At 42.6% G+C, this 17,210-nt stretch overlaps 2 protein-coding genes across 2 annotated transcripts in view; both read left to right on the top strand.

The window, feature by feature from the left end:
- Positions 1-7,003, top strand: part of LOC105286692 (E3 ubiquitin-protein ligase MYCBP2) — a 161,624-nt gene extending 154,621 nt beyond the window's left edge. The window contains exons 28-40 of the mRNA XM_011351820.3: positions 132-1,673; positions 1,750-1,921; positions 2,058-2,443; positions 2,549-2,678; positions 2,769-3,175; positions 3,259-3,373; positions 3,512-3,702; positions 3,807-4,232; positions 4,298-4,669; positions 4,807-5,031; positions 5,133-5,905; positions 5,994-6,361; positions 6,441-7,003. Coding sequence (XP_011350122.1) covers positions 132-1,673; positions 1,750-1,921; positions 2,058-2,443; positions 2,549-2,678; positions 2,769-3,175; positions 3,259-3,373; positions 3,512-3,702; positions 3,807-4,232; positions 4,298-4,669; positions 4,807-5,031; positions 5,133-5,905; positions 5,994-6,361; positions 6,441-6,556 — 5,223 coding nt within the window. The 3' untranslated portion in view covers positions 6,557-7,003. The remainder of the gene's footprint in view (positions 1-131; positions 1,674-1,749; positions 1,922-2,057; positions 2,444-2,548; positions 2,679-2,768; positions 3,176-3,258; positions 3,374-3,511; positions 3,703-3,806; positions 4,233-4,297; positions 4,670-4,806; positions 5,032-5,132; positions 5,906-5,993; positions 6,362-6,440) is intronic.
- Positions 7,004-7,073: 70 nt separating this feature from the next.
- Positions 7,074-17,210, top strand: part of LOC105279954 (WD repeat-containing protein 47) — a 59,439-nt gene continuing 49,302 nt past the window's right edge. The window contains exon 1 of the mRNA XM_026975362.1: positions 7,074-8,984. The gene's annotated coding sequence lies outside the window, so the exon portion shown is untranslated. The remainder of the gene's footprint in view (positions 8,985-17,210) is intronic.

Below are 17,210 nucleotides of genomic sequence, written 5' to 3'. Positions count from 1 at the left end.
ATCGATCTTTCCCGATAAACGCGCGTAGAAGAATTTATATTGCACGGTATTCGTAATCCTTATCGATAGGATCAATAACTTAATCGATAGATAATTTAATAAAATCTGAAAAATTATACTGGTTCTTGAAGGATTCTCAAGAAAGTCCGCGCAAAATGTCTCAGGCGCAAACTCAGACGAGTCCCGAGAGCGCTACCACGGCTATGAAGGGTCACTTTAGCATCGGCTCATCCGGCACGAAGGACGAACGACATTCCCCGAAAATGAGCAGGCGGGATCACATGAAAGCTGTGAAAACGAGGGCGAAACGCGCCATGTCACCGGCAAACGCACAGCAGAGCCCAAATCCTAATCGTGCCCTAAACCTAAGTAAAGACAAAGTGAAGGAAGCGATCAGTCCTTCCGTGGCGGAATGCCTGAGGGCTGTTTTCGCGGCGTTCTTGTGGCACGAGGGAATCGTGCACGATGCCATGGCGTGCGCGAGCTTCCTCAAGTTCCATCCGAGCTTGCCGAAGCAGGGTGCGCTGGTCGTGACCAGACAGACCGTTGTGCAGTCCAGCGACAAGCAGCAACAGGAGCAGAAGGCACGGCAAAGGCACTCGGTCGAAGTGACGAACGCTGGTAATTACTTGCACATTCAGCCCAGCACGTTGGAGACTCTTACGCGTTCAGCCGCCAACGCTAACGCGAACAGAAGCCGGAAGAAGCAGGAAAACACGATCAAAGAAGAGATTCAGGCGAATTCAGGCAAGCTTAGTTCCTTGCCTGAATTTCATACGGTCGCGGTATTACCGCCCGCTTTGAAGAGCCTGGTTTTCCTGTGGGAAGAGCTCAGTACCAATTGCCTGCAAGCCATCGAGCAACAGTCGATCCTACCCAGCCCCATATCACAGATACAAACGATGAAGCTGGCGAAGCGGCCGATACCAGAGAAGCGTCCGAGAGAGGACAAATTGAAGGAACGTGAGAAGAGGGGCAGCCGGAAGAAGAAAGAATGGAAGCCCATCGGCAGAACGAATACCGAAGTTCTAGGGGGAATCGAGCGCGAGACCATTTGCGAGCTTTGCGGTCTGATGTTTCCGCATCCAGTCACTTACCACATGAAGATGATGCATCCAGGCTGCGGTTGGCACGCGGGTGGGAAGGGCTACAACAGCGGCGGCAGTTACTGCGTGGGATGGGCCGGTGACTGCGGGGATGGTGGTGTCGGTGGTAGCTCTTGGTATCTGATTTGCGACGCGTGCCGTGATAAGTACCTGAAAGCTAAAAAGAATAAGCTCGCGAAGAAATTCGTGAACGGCGTGTCGAAGAGAAAAAACGGCACGAGCAAGATGCTGTCTCCAATTAACAGCCCTGGCGGCAACGAGACTCACATCATCATGAAAAACAATGCAATGTTCCTGTTGGACCTGGCCAGCGCCTCTGGCTTCAACATTCCTAAGCAGCAAAGACGACCGTCGCAGACTTTATCGTCCGTTGCTGAGAATTACAGTCCTCCCGAAGCCACTGGACCGTTTCCCCCAACTGGACCATTCCAATGTCTGCAGGCGTTGGGTCTTCATCATTCGCAGAGTCACGACGAGAGGTATTACGAGGAAACTCTGAGGCGTGAAAATGGCCAGCAAAATAATTACGAAGGAAGCAGCGGCACCTTCAGCAACACAAATGGCAGGGTAAGAAAAACCTTTTTTTGCTTTCTCATATTGAGCATTGATTTAATTATTGTTGTTGTTGTTGTTTTATGCGCAGCCGTTATCGGAATACCCGATGAGCGATAGCGATAACGAGAGCGGCAAGAATCGCAGCATGTTTCACAGATCAGTTTCTATGTCCACCGGCGCACCATGGGCTAGAAATAGCAATGACGGCAGAGTTGTTATGATGAGAAAACGCAATAACAGCAGCAGCGAAATGACTAATGGTATCACTTAATTTAAATTTGATTTTTAAGAAACAAACTTCTCACTTACAGAATATTAGATGTCAACAAATAAGCGTCGACCTTTTCAAAAAATATCGATAATAATTACAATTCTATTTTCTATCTGTTATTTTAGAAGGAGGATCCTCGCTTTTATGTTATCCATCTGCTGCACTGCAAAAATTAGTGCCGTCGATGGATCAATCCGCGATAGTATCTACGAGCCAGGCCGAAGTGGCGAATAACGACCGAATAGAAATTTTGATGAGACCAGTAATGCTGTTCGTTCTTCAGCAACACAACTTGCAGCATCTGCAGCTCGCGATGAAGCAGGCGTTGCGCCGCGCCGCGTGTCGAGTCTACGCCATGCAGGCGCTAAATTGGCTTTTAAGAAGCGTAACGCAGCCAATTTGTTTGCATGATTTACTTTGGTGGTTCGTCTCGTCTCTCACACCGGTCGTTTCGTCGGACAGCGCGGATACGAACGATGACGATAATAAAACTGAAAAGAAAGAGGATCATGTAAGTGAAATAAAAATTTATTTGCCCATGTATTACAACCTAAGATATTTATTAAATTCAGTTCGTTTATTTAATTTACCCGATTAAGTTACATCTAATTTTTAGGATATTGTCGGTGTCAGCGAGCATCCTTTGAGCGATTTGGTAATAGCCGGGGAATCCGTTAATCCGTTACCCACTGTATTCCATACCTTGTTGCAAACAATTGCAGATTTAATGTTATTGCCACCACTTGGTAAGCAATTCGCAAAGAGAATTTTAGAATTAATTGTGAATCGCAAAGAGAGAAAGACCAACATCGATCAACAACGATTAATGTTTGCAGGCTCGCCATTACAACAAGCTGCGATCCGATGCTGGGGTATTCGATTCACACCAGCCGATCACATGTTCTTGCATAGAAGCCACGTATTTAGTAATATTAGCAAGATCCTCTCGCGATCCGAGGAAGAGGAAGACGTGACGATGAGCATGCACGAGAGCCACCAGTCGACAATTTCGCAGCAGATGAACAGTTGGGTGGAGACCCTGAAGGATTTAACATCCAGCGTTGAGATTAAAGCGTCTAGTAGGCAAGCCATGATCGGCAGTCTAACGGACAACTCGACAGAAACGTTCTGGGAGTCCGGAGACGAAGATCGTAACAAAACTAAAGTGATCACAATCATCTGCGGTGTCCATTCCTTACCGAGAATGGTATACGTACACATCGACAATTGCCGCGACTTAACAGTAAGACTTTTCGTTATAAAAAATTCTGAGAAGAAATTACTTATGTTGAAAAAAATACTGTTTAATTTTTAAAATTTGTTTAGCACAAAGTATCAAGTGTGACTTTCCTGTCTGGTATCAATGCCGACGAAATGATAAAATTAAGATCTGCGGAGATTGAAAGCAGATCAGCTGGATGGATTAATTGCCCAATAACTGGTAAAAGAATTAATGTTCTTGTATTAGACAATTATTAGGGTGTTTAAAAGATCTTTGAACAAAGCATATATTTTAAAAACTCTTCGTAATGAAATGCAGTTTCTTCAGAATTACGTGATCGCGTGTGTTTCGTCGTAGATCAACGCCACACGGTCGTGGGAATGGAACTCAAGGGTCCGGATAATTCTCTGAGAGTCCGGCAAATCAGAGTGCTAGGCGAGATTGAAGGAGAGTCTCTCAAAGTAGGAAAACAGTTAAGCGCGCAGACTATTCAACAGAGAAACTGCGAGGCGGAGACCCTAAAAGTATTTCGTCTGATCACCTCTCAGGTAGACGCAAACATTCACCATTTGGTGTAATTTACTCTTCCGCGCATCGTATAATTTTATTATGTACGAATATATTTTCTACCGAATATTATATTGAATTATAGGTATTCGGGAAACTCATACAAGGAGAGAAGCAACAGCAGATGGAGACAACGGAGGGTGTCAACGAGGACATCGAGGACAGCAACGATCTGCGGGAGCACATGGTCGGCATATTATTCAGCAGGAGCAACTTGACGCATTTGCAGAAACAAGTGTGCACCCATATCGTGCAAGCGATCAGAAAGGAGACGATCCGCTTGAGGGAAGAGTGGGAGGCGCTTCTGTGCTCGCCGACGCCGGTTAACAGCGTGTTAAGCGACAACAGCGATCTGCCGAAAGCGGCTGATACTTACTGCTTTGAGATGCTCTCCATGGTTCTCGCTCTGAGCGGTAGTTCCGTAGGACAATATTACCTATCGCATCAAACTGGGCTGTTGAAGGATCTACTCAGTCTGTTGCACACCGGATCAGCTAGGGTGCAACGTCAGGTATGTTCGCGCAAGCTCTGAAATTATTTTCGCTGCAATATATATCATTCTGGTAATTTTTTCAGGTGACCTCCCTTCTGAGGCGAATATTGCCCGAGATTAAGCCGGAAGCACTGGCGGGTGTAGTAAACGTCGAGCGATTACCGCCTACTGATTTTAGCATCGTATCCGCGGCGAACAGCGGTCTAACTCACATCTCAGACTTCAATGAACATTCCGCCGGGATCCTTGATGTATTTCTAAGCTGCATCGCGAAAGCGTTGACCGTACAAGTTAAGGTGAAAGGGAAAGAGAACAACGGCAAGGCACTGCAAAGTGTTTCCTTAGCTACCAGCATCCACCCGAAGAGTTTCGTTGGCACGAGATGGTGGTTGAGGGGTTGCATGACCCGTAAGCTGGCAGAGGTGATAATTCAGCTTCTAAAAGACATGGCATCGGTGAGCGATTGGCATCTGACTATAAACCTACGTATAACATCTATGATTATGTATTAACAATGATATTAATAATTAAATTATTTAATTATTATCAATATATTCAATTCTAATAATTTCTATTAATTTGTTCACGTTAGGGCAAGTTGTCAGAAGAATGGGCATCTGTAACGAAAGCAGCCATAGCCGAGAATATCCTAAATTTAACTAGACTGGACGAGAAGAGCCGCGATCCTACGGAATGTCTTCGATCTCCGACACTGTGGTTGGCACTCGCCTCGTTGTGCGTTTTGGATTCGGATCACGTGGAGAGATTGTCGTCTGGCCAATGGAGCGGTTCCGAGGGACAACCGTTGCCGCCTAGAGTAAGATCAACATTACTAAACTATTGTTAATATTTTATTTCGCAATTATCGTGCAGAATAATCCGAAAAAATCAATCGATTATTTTTATCCTCTATTTTAGCCAACATGTAGTAATCACGATGACGACGAGACCACGGCCATTATTCAGTGCAACGTTTGCGGCAATCTGTGCGCAGAATGCGATAGAATTTTGCACCTTCATCGAAGGACCAGGACGCATCTCAGACAAGTGTGCAAGGAGGAGGAAGAAGCGATACGAGTAGATCTCCACGAAGGCTGTGGCAGAACAAAGCTCTTCTGGATTCTCGCTCTGGCGGATAGCCGGACTTTGAAGGCGCTGGTAGAATTTCGCGATGGCTCGCCGAGGAAGCCGGTCGGCGCCACCACCGGCATCTGTCGATTTTGCGGTACAATCGGCAACACGGGCTTGCTAGCGATCGGTAACATTTGCGCCGATCACGATTGCCAGGAACACGCGAAGAACGCTTGTAACAAGGTTCACTCTTGCGGTCACATTTGCGGGGGTGTTAGGAACGAGAGGGCTTGCCTGCCTTGCCTGCATCGTTGCTTACCGGGGAGCGATCTGAAGCAGGACGCCGATGACATGTGCATGATCTGCTTCACCGAGGCCCTGTCTTGCGCGCCGGCGATTCAGTTGCAGTGCGGCCACGTGTTCCACTTGCACTGCTGCCGGCACGTTCTGATGAAGCGTTGGGTGGGACCGCGGATCACCTTCGGCTTCTCCCTCTGCCCGATCTGCAAGGTACCGATGGATCATCCGACGTTGTCCGAGCAACTGGCCAGCGTGAAGGAGCTCTACGAGGACGTGCGAAGGAAAGCTCTGATGCGCCTGGAGTACGAGGGCTTGCACAAGTAATATTTTCTTATATCTTTGGACGGATTGGATGTAAAAAAATTATTTAACGAACGTAAATCATTGCCGTTTATCCGTCTTCCGTAGAGCCGAGGGAGCTTTCGCACCCGGCGGTCGATACCAGGACCCCGCCGCTTACGCGATGGAACGCTACGCGTACTACGTGTGCTACAAGTGCCAGAAGGCCTACTACGGTGGTGAGGCGCGTTGCGACGCACAACTAGGTGGCGAGTCGTTCGATCCCGCGGAACTAGTGTGCGGTGGTTGTAGCGACGTGGCAAGGGCTCAGATGTGTCCGAAGCACGGGGCAGACTTCCTGGAATATAAATGCCGATATTGCTGTTCGGTGGCGGTCTTCTTCTGCTTCGGAACCACGCACTTCTGCAAACCCTGCCACGACGACTTCCAACGTGTTACTACCATACCCAAGAGCGAGCTGCCTATGTGCCCTGCTGGTACGTGTATATTTGATATTCTCAACACAGCTAAGCCGAATAACATCAATGACTAATGCCTCGCTAAATTTTCTGCAAGGTCCGAAAGCCAAGCAACTGGAAGGAGACGAGTGTCCGTTGCACGTGAAGCATCCGCCGACGGGAGAGGAGTTCGCTCTGGGCTGCGGCATCTGCCGCAACGCGCACACCTTCTAAAGCTTCCACAGCGCGCTATCTTGTGATCTTTATGAAATCGGAATTGACGCAGTTTAGTAGTAGAAATACGATGATGTTTCAATTCAGGTAGCTTCAATCCCTGATGAGAGATTTATCGCGACGCGAGAACATATTACCTACTTGTTAAGTAACTGGACAAATCGTTTTTATTGATAAACAATTAATTAGCAGCGAATTAGCTGTCGACGATAGGCAACCGCAAAAGGGCGCGCAAACTTGCGTATCAAACTTCAACACGCACGCGAGTCAAAAGCAAGGTTTGCGTTATGCGCAGGATGTAATGTAGAGTGATAATTTAATAGACATAATAGGCTCGTACGATATAGATCTATATATACATATATACATACATATTTATATATAGATCTGTATATTTGTCTACGTATCTATACATAGATATAGATACCTAATCTATATATAATATAGATTCTTAATATATATATATCTTATAAGAATTTTAACGTAAAATGATATAATTCTCTCTGTACTATTTAAAAAAAAAAAGATTGATTATTGATATCAATAAGTAATATATATGAATAAGTCATATTGTATGTGACATAAAGTATATTTATGGACTCGTGTGCACCAAATTGTCGCAGATATCAGTTATAATAATAATAATAATAGTAGAGGAGCAGACAGGGACGAGATAAAATGGAAATCCAGGTTGTACTGTTTCACATCTCAATGGAAATAACCAGTAAGTTCTGTCTCAGTGTTGCATTTCGCGGTTTAGATTTTTATTTATTTTGTACTTTTCCATCAGCCGAACGTAAGTATCTCAAGTAATCCTGTTAACGTTATCCTTCTTATTGTATACGGAATAATTGTTGAAATATATTATTTGCTGAAACGACTGCACCGTTACTACGTGTATGTGAATGTTGCGTGCGGATGATATTGCGTACGCGCCAATTATTACCTACGCTTTAAGTTTGTGAGAAATATAATTAAATAACAAAGATCGCGAATAGTGTCTCGATGATATGTACGTTCCAATTTATACTATTTATTTATTACTTTACGCAAAACACGTATATACACTATACTTGGGAAAGAAACTTGGCGCTTTGTTCTGCCAACAGTCTGTCAAAAAGACAATTCGACAAGACACATGTTATATGCGTTAGTTACTATTTATGTACTAAATATGTAATAATTAAATGGCAAAGAATCAAAGAAGCAAGTCCTTTCGTCTCATGAAGTTTCCAATATCAATCAATTAAAATTCCTTTGAGAAAACAACTATAATATATATTTACAATGCAGCTAAAAAAATAAAGATATAAAACGTGCATTGTCGTTTTGTTTCGTGAGCCATCTGTCTAGCATAAATATAAATATAATATAAATTAATTTATCTTACCCACATTTATTTTACATCTTAATTGATTTAATACTTTGAATACCCATGTTTATTTTCTGGCTCATAGATATGACAGTACATGCATTGTTACCTGTATTAGATGTAAATCGATTTGAAAAATTGAAAATCAAGTCGAATTTTTTCACTGGCGTAGTATCAATGACGACTTTACCGACAGTAAGATGGATGCAGTTATAGCGCTGCGATCAGTTCATCAATGGGCCGTGAGCGTTTCAAGGTAAATGTTCGAATGGTTATTCTCGGACTTCTCTCTGCTTTCACTTATTTAACAAGCCACTCGATTGCAAAATGATTGAACGGGATGTGAGGCAGGAATTGACAGAGAACGAACTAGACTGGTTTTGTGCCACTTTCGGCCATTTTATCTTATCTTTCGAAAACAACATTCCATCAGTTAATTGACTTCGAAGCGACGTAATTAGGCGTCCCTCCTTTTGCATGGAAAAGCTCTTTGTAAAATAGCTGAAATTTCACGTAATTAAAAGTTATTTCTACTCGACAGCACTATTCGGTATCGGAAATCAAACTAAACAGAGTTAAAATGGAAATTCCCATTTCGCGCTTTGTTGAGGAAAAAAAAAATAAAAAAGTGGACGCAATTAATTGCATAGTGTTTTTTTAATTCCACTCTTTGCTAATGCATTCAGCGAGATTGCATTGTGTCGCTTTATCGAGTGATAAAAATTTGTATGCAATACGATTAACAGTTATACTTTTGGCTCCGCTTATGCATTATTGAATATATTAATAAGAAAGTAAAATTTTTCAGAATTGATCAAAACAATTGCGCCGTCGAATCGTATCCTGCAGGATATTCTCATCCGCGCCCCGCACTCGCAGAGACGAGATGAGACGAAAGTTCGCGCGTCCGTCGCTTGGATGCTCGGCGACGATTGATCCAAGATGACGGCGGCGCCCGGGCGCCATCGCGTGGCAGTGTACCGCAAGCGGTCTCCGCGGAGAGTAGCGTGTGTGTGTGCGCGCGCGCGATCTTGACGTTTTTCGCCTCGATCAGCGGTAAGTAGCCTTTATTTGCCGTGCAACAATAGTTACATAATACCCGAGACGCGGTGTACGCGCGTAGCCGCGCGTCACACGCCCGCCGGCGGCACCGCGGGCTTTTTTTTACGCGCGATGACGAAACCAGCGACGTTTCTGCCCGAGAACGAGAAGTGGACGGTGAGCACCTACGCGCGTTCGGAGTGCCACTCCGTCGTGGCACCGCTGTCAACTCTGGGGCACGCCGTGTTTATTTTTACCGCGAATTGCAGTCAATTGCAGCGGGCCCGGCGCCGCTTCAATTGAGCGAAATCACGCGTGTCGCTCGTCGTCGCTCTCGTGCGGCTCGCCCGCCAGTCAGGACTCGCGCGTTTCGTCGTTAAAACCGTGAGAGACCGGGCCCACCCTCCTCGCGATTTGCGATTTGCAGTTGTCAATTTCGTAGAAACGGCGACGGCTCCCGGACTTCCGGTCGGCCGCACACGCGGCGAGCCCTTCGCGCTGTGTTTTCCTCGCGACGACGCTTAACCTCACTTCCAAGAACGTTCTGTCACTTGAAAGGATGCGCGCGCCGCCTCCACATCCTTGATGTCTGTCTGTGGCATTATATTAACTAGTTCATTCATAGCATCCGCTTAATTGCGCCTTGATATGACGGTTCTAAGATGTCTTTATAAAGTTACCATCTCGCTCTGGATAAATCAAGTTTTTAACGAAGATAAGTCGCGAAGTTGTTGAAAATTTCATTTTATTTATCAAGCAGCAATGTCTTAGTCGAGAAAGCATTCGAAGCGTGTCGTTAATTATTGTTAATTGCTCGCGATGTTGTTGCTACACGATTTTTCCTGACGATAATGACGTGCTAATTCCTCTTCGTCGTTTCAAATTCTGTCGTGAGTTCAACGTGTCGTAATATTTAAATATTGTATCACGTTAGTGTATTGTGCGCATAAAGATACTCTATAGTTAATAATTTACTTGTCACGCATTACACATTATCTTTTTAACAATGAATAATTATTTATCTACTTACATGTTAATATTATCTAGCAGTACTAATTGAATTTTGATGAAACGTTGTGTGCCGTAAAATTTGTATCACCAACGTTTATTCCTTCTATTTTTTTCAACGCTCGGTTCGCTGCAGACGAACGGTAAACCTCGTTGTTTTGAGATTCAAATTGATTTTGCTTGTGGTCCGACTGCGTATCGCGATCAAGATTAATATGGACGAAATGAGATTTGTTTGTTACGGCTTTAAGCCGACACTGAGATATTACCGAGGAATAAAATTCTCATTAAAGCACGAGCAGGTCTGCTTGTGCGAATGAAATTAAAGTACTATCAAGCAACTACAGCAGCATGCAAATTTTTCTCGTACACCACACATGTAATAAAAATATTGTGGACAAGTAATTTTATCGATTTGTATGAGATTTATGATAATGGTAGGCTCTCTCTCGAGGATCTTTTCGGGAATATTAAGTTTCGCATGAAACTGGTTTCAGACACGTGCGTAGGCACGCGTCTCGGCGTGTATCGTGCACGAACAAAGTGGTAGATGCATACAATGCATTTATCTCTCGATTGCATGAACAGGAGCACTTGCTATTTGCTTCCGAAGTAAGTTACTCCGTGCAGAAGAGCGATGCAATTTTTATGATCGGAATTATGCGCGATGCATTGTTCCATTTGTATGAAAATGACGAGAGCATTCCACAGACGTTTAATGGTACACCTCATGTGGTCATGATTGTTTTAACACCATATGGATCGCTTGTTAACTGAGGCTTCGTCGCAGTATTCCCGGAACCAGTTTCGGTGATGAGAGATCACCTCATACCGTTATTTTTACTCGTACACGTACGTTGTAACCGAACATATGTCGTGAGCAATGTTCGTGGTAGCCCGTTCGATAGTGTGGTCGATGGTATTATCAAAAAGCATTTAGATTGAGAAATGTTGCCGTGTGACTGAATTTCACGTGACATTATCGCTCTACTAGGAATTGCTTACGCAACGTATGAAATGTATTTGATATGTAATATATCCGATAATTTATTATTTAATGTATTTTATTTATTTCAATCTTTAAATACGTAACGAGATTACATTTATTAGAAAGTGATTAATGTCTTCCTTGTGTCCATTATTATTTTAAAAACATATCGACAAATGTGATTTACTCGCACATGTAAAAAACGATATTTGTACTATATTATATCTGTTTTACACAGGATCTTCTTTCTGAATAAGCAAATTGACAGATTTATTTATAATTATAAAAAAATTAAAAAGATAAATAGAGTATTTTAATCAAATTGAAAAATGTTCGCTAAAATCCGTCGATATTACTTGTTTTTCCATCCATTTAAAGTCACGTATAAAATTGGAAATGAAATATTCAAGGGATTTTAATTTGTCATCTCTTCTTTAACACATTCATGACATGACGGTCACTAATGAACCGATATGCAATAAATATCTTAAAACACGTGAATAATATTAACGTGCAGCTATTTACATTTGCAAGTTAATAATACTATAATATAAAATTATAACGGACAAAGTTTTAAAATAACTTGATATTGTTATTTATTACAGTTTTGCAAATGATTATGCAGATATATTACGGTGAATTTTAATAATTCAATTGACGTGAATGAAAATTCAACCAAATTACACTTGGTGCTGAATGTATTAACTCTATCCTCTTGTTATTCGTTCGATTTTTGCGAATTAAAGTTTTTCAACTTTTCAATCATATTGATTGATCAATTTTTAGAACTGTCGTTCACGCGTGCCACTTTTTCTCTGATTACATTATTCTATTTTTCAACTTTTGTGATTTGAAATCTCAATGATTTCTCGAATAATCACCAGTCAATTCGTGGAATTAGAAATCTCGGAATTTTATTATTATCTCGTTAATGTAGCGTAGGGAGATCATCAAGATCAAGGTTGTGGAAGCCCCGGCGCTTCTGGATCGCGACGGAGAAACTCGTTGGTCGTTCACGTGAGGGTAAATCGCGTGTGGTGGTACGTATTCGCATATACAGATTTAGTATATGCAACACAGACTCGTTTACGCGTGCACACAGGTGCGTAAAGCCCGGCAAGGTGAATGTGCCTCGGAATAGCGCGAGCACCTTCAGTCGGACCTTCTTCCTCTCTACCTGCAGAACATTGCGGACGGTGTATTGGTTGGGCTCGTCGCGATCTCGCGTGCGCTTGCAGTCCGCTGCTCGCCGAAATTGTCATCGATGACGACGCTCTCTTCATGGGATATACATGAAAAAAAAACGGGAACATAAAATCCAAAAAGACCTCATCGCAACATTTGGTGACCGACGTCTCAAAAAATACAAAGCTCAGATCAAAAAGAAGATTAAAACGCGCGCATGAGAATCTGGAAGCGCGCCCTGAAAAGTTTCGTGCAATTATCGAGGAAGTCTATTAGGATTAATTTAATTGGTACAGCAGATGGACTGATAAGATCGCGAGTCAATTCGTGAGATCGTTAACTCGCAAAACATGGCATGTCGTGCGATCTGAATTCAGAAAACAATCCATCGCGTGTGTAACAGTCTACGTGATTACGTGCTGTGTGGCTCATACCATATTATGCGGCATCGCCGAGTGCATCGTCGATTCTTGTCTGTCGGACATTCCGGGCGCGTGCCAGCGTGTGCGTCTCTCGCCGGTTTGTTCATCTTCCGGGAAATCGACCGGTTGATTTTAGATCGTAACTGACCTAGGGTCGTGTACTCGATGAATATTGAGCGGTTCCGGAGAGATCAGACCCCGAGGTGATTCATGATCAACGGACCTCGTCATTAACATATTAACATATTATCGTGCATCGTATATTGAATCGATAATTTTCTGATCGATGATCGAGCTTCTCAGTGCTTTTTGAATCAGAATTTTATTTTCCATAATTTCGAAGCGAGAGTATAAAGGTGAAGAAAACTGTTCTTCAAGAGGAATTGGTATTGTCGAAGGCAAATCTTTGTGAATGTTTTACATTTTTTGCAAAAAGTTAGACTGCCAGTGTGATGGTTTTATTAAATAGGCATTAAAATTTGTAACGATCTTTTTTCCACGAGATATGGGATACGAGTCTTACCATGGTCGTCGTGACTTCATCGGCGATTGCATTCATTGAAGATTTTTCGAAGGATACATTAGGAAGGTACGAAAAGTAAAAAGCATCGTAGTTTCATATTCTTCGTAACAATTATATATATCAAAAGTTGTGATTTATTGATGTATGTATAACGATTTAAATTTATTACATTTTATTGTATATACACTATTTTTTCTCGTACTAAGATAGGCCACTTCAGAAGAGCAATCTTTCAATAATTGAGGAACGATTCATGGTCTTCTCATCAAGATAATATTACAGTGTGTGAATTCGGTCAGAACGGGCAACGGTAGTAAATTTGGAGCCGTTACACATTCAAGTTCCGCGATATGCATTTACCGGATGCAAATTACTCCAAGTGGCTCTATGTCAAGTTCCGTACGATTCTTGTGATAATGCGCGATCCCATTTTTTCTGAGATGATTTCAGATCGTTCATTTTTTGCGTTGGACGATGTCGCGGCGATCAAATGTGCAAGCGGTCAGTTCCGATTCATCGCGCGCTCTGAAGATTCTTGCTGTAAAAAGTCGGGAAAAAATGTCGTTACAGAGGAAAAGAGATTCACGCGACATCAGAAAAGCCGCTGTTTTTTGGGTCGGTGAAATCCTTCGAGATCGTTTCTCTTCTCGATGGGAGATGAACGCCCCACGACGACGTGCCGTCGTTCATGCCGAAACACGCCGGCGGATCGAAAGTGCATTTAGTTTCAATCGTTATGACGCATCACGTGGTTGGATACCGTCACGAACTTGACCTCGATTCAACGGATTTTCTCTAGAACGGATGAAAGGCGCGTTGATAATTGCACAGGCGACATTGAGAACCTCATTTGCGCACTTCGAATCGTGTCGACAATTTCTTCCCATGATACCAGCTAATGTTAGAAAAATGAGCAAATCGCGAATTACTCAGCAAGTCGATTCACTCCTCACTCCCGACTTTACGACTTATAAGAGATTCAGGACGAAGACCTACGGCGATGAATCATGATAAATAGTCTACTCCGAGGTTGCATGATCCAGAACGATGTCGTTCTGGAAATATTTGTGCTGATATGAGGTGTTTGTAGAGTCGTATCATCGTGTCATCGTCGTTATAAACGATGAACGATGTTACACCATAAGTCTTAGCTGAAGCATTCTTCGATGAGAAATCACATTTGATTTCAGGCGTGATATTAAGGGGATCTTAAGGAGCTATAACTCTTAACGTAACTTGTTTCTTCGGTTTTAAGTTCAGATCATGCTGATTGACGAGTTGGCAAATTGATAAATGGGCTTTTCAATTATAGCGTTGAGCATGAGAGTTTAAAGGTGAACGTCGTGCATCGATTGTCTTTATGCTAAAATAATAGCACGTGTTTTATAGAATACCTTGAACTTAGTGCTTTGTATAACCTTTCCATGCGATCGTTGTAAGAAAGTTTAAGACTGTCATTCAAATGTTTTCTTCTGATCAAACTAAATCCTTTTTTTTTTATCAAACTAAGGCATATACGATTTCAGTTTCTTTTGTCAAAACGATTAATCTCACTTTGTAGAAAGCAATTTTAAATTAATACTGATATTAATTTTCCCAAGTCTTTTTAATAGACATCTACGTTATTTCATCAAATTATTTTCAGCAAATTATCACGTTCAACAAAATATCGATGTTATTGGTGAAAAGAAATGTATATAGTATGGGTATAGGACGCAAAAATTATTTATCTCGCCTTTGACGTCGTGATTAAAAATAGCGGAGGCACTTAGTAAGAAACTTTTATTCATCGCACTCTCATGAGGCGTAATATGTGAAGAGAAATAACACAAAATCGGCACTTTAACTGAAAGTTAAACTGAATAACTGAATAACTGTAGCTCTTAATCGCATTCTTCGCGGTCGTTCTTCCGCGCCGAGACCAGTAATACGGTTTCCCAAAGTGCACGACTCCAATTTATTACGCGTGTACGTGAGCACGGTTTAATGTCGGGACGGCAAGAAGGGACTGCCAAGAAGATGGGAAAAGAATCATCTCGAAGTGGACGCACGCTCAATTAAGGCGCGACCACACGTAGGGAACAACCGTGCCGGGTAGGCCTCAGGTCGACGACGAAGGAAAGGAGGATTAGTGCACGCTCAATTAAGGGGAGTACGCAGCCCGGAACGGACATTGCTCCAGAATACGTCGCGCTGCGCCGGCTTCATCAAGTGCATTCTTATATCCCGACACTCGACACACAGGCAGGCAGGCAGGCAGGCAAAGCTGTACTTAAGAACATTTAACCCAACATTTAACTTAATCTCGGCAACCTGTCTTCTAGGCGCGAACACAGACGATATGTAGCACGAGGGCATTGCAATCCTAGATTTATTTTAAATACTAATTATTAATCGCTAATTATTTCTTATAAGTTCATACATATTTTCAGGATCCTTATTCGTGTTGACTATAAATTAATAAATATAAAAAACAGATTATAGAGGGAACTACGTATAATATACTAATCGTAAGATATTAAAGAATATGTAGAATGTAGAATATATATTTTAAATTGTTATTGAGATATTAGAAGATATCAGGCTGGTACATGTACATCAATATTTCTAGGTGTTAAAACTAATGAAGATGAACACTGTCGTCTAAGTCTTAATTTTTAGTTATTTCTTCCGGGATTCAAGTTTCATTCCAAAACGGTACACGGCCGTACAGCGAATTAATTTCAACATAAATAATTGCGCGTGTGCGTCTTTTTTGCGGCATCTTACATAGCGAGCGATGTATTTAATTAACTTCACATCGCTTTAGGCTTTAGCAATATTAATTTTCCTGATAATTGCAGTCACGCGAACGGTTGCTTGCGGTGCATTTGCGTTTTAAGTTTTTCGTGGGGTCACCTGATACACTCGTAGGATTTCGTCAGGTCTCGCGGATTCGCCGTTATTCGCTCCGTCCACCGTTTCTCGATGCAATTCCGCAAAAACCGCTTATGGCTGAACGCCGGCCTTCAGGTGATGGGAACCCGACGAATACTCGCGACCACGGAGATGCGTTTCTTCGACACGGAAGTCGACCCAGCCACAGGTATCTCGCAAAAGGTGGCCGCGCGTAGGTGAAGGTCACGAGAGGATTACGGAGGACTGGATACCTCTTCGCGATCGGCTTCGTAAAGAAACCGCGAGATTTATGCCGAGAGGCTTAAATGTCTTCCCGTTCATGTAACACCCGGTGCTCGTAAACCTGTTGTCGTGACCGACTTATCTTCAGGTGTAATTGAGCCGCTCATTTGCCAAATCGATTAACTCCACAAAACAAAGAGTAGAGAAATTGATAAAATAATATACATTCTTTTTTAAAATTCCTTTTAAAATTTAAATTCAAATAAACATTGTAGAATGTTAAGCCTAATTATTAAGGTAATTTATTTTAAAATAAAAAGTTAAGCATTAATCAAGTGTTTTGTCACTAAAAAAATTTTTTAATTCAAAAAGTGGAGTTAATCACTTTGGCTTATGAACGGGTCAGTTGTGCTTAATTGGAGATCTGATCAAATCAAACTGATCGAGTCTTCAATTAAATACAAATAATCACACTACGAAGGAATCTCAAGCATCATTTTCTCCAGTTCTCCATGCTTATTAAAGTCAATTTAATTAATGTAGGAAGGCAAAACCGGTAAAACCGAACTATAAATTATAAATATTAAAAATTCTCAGAGATAGCGTCCATCGCTATTATGGATTATACATCCAGAGCTAACCCGTTAATCAAGATCTTGTGCTATAATTTCGGTATCGGAGCACAGCATTCCGCTATTTGCTAATGACGATCACTACTGATTCTTGCCGTGGCCTATGCACCGATGTTTCCCATTCATCTCGTTAAATGGAAACGAATGTTCACCAGTGACGTCACGGTTGCCTCCCTTCGCACCTCGTAACCATATGGGGTTACTCACCCGAGGCTCCCTCGAGATCGATTCTTTTACGTGGTGACTTTTGCACGTGCGACGCGTTCCCGGTGCGCGTCGGTCTTCTCCGCGTACAGTAATCGCGAGGGTGTTCCTTCCGGCGATACGCCGGCGCCGTTGCAGGCGGCGTCTCGACGCCCGGCG

The sequence above is a fragment of the Ooceraea biroi genome, chromosome 1, assembly GCF_003672135.1.
Source record: "Ooceraea biroi isolate clonal line C1 chromosome 1, Obir_v5.4, whole genome shotgun sequence".
Classification (NCBI taxonomy): domain Eukaryota; kingdom Metazoa; phylum Arthropoda; class Insecta; order Hymenoptera; family Formicidae; genus Ooceraea; species Ooceraea biroi.
This window is presented reverse-complemented; position numbering and strand designations above follow the sequence as displayed.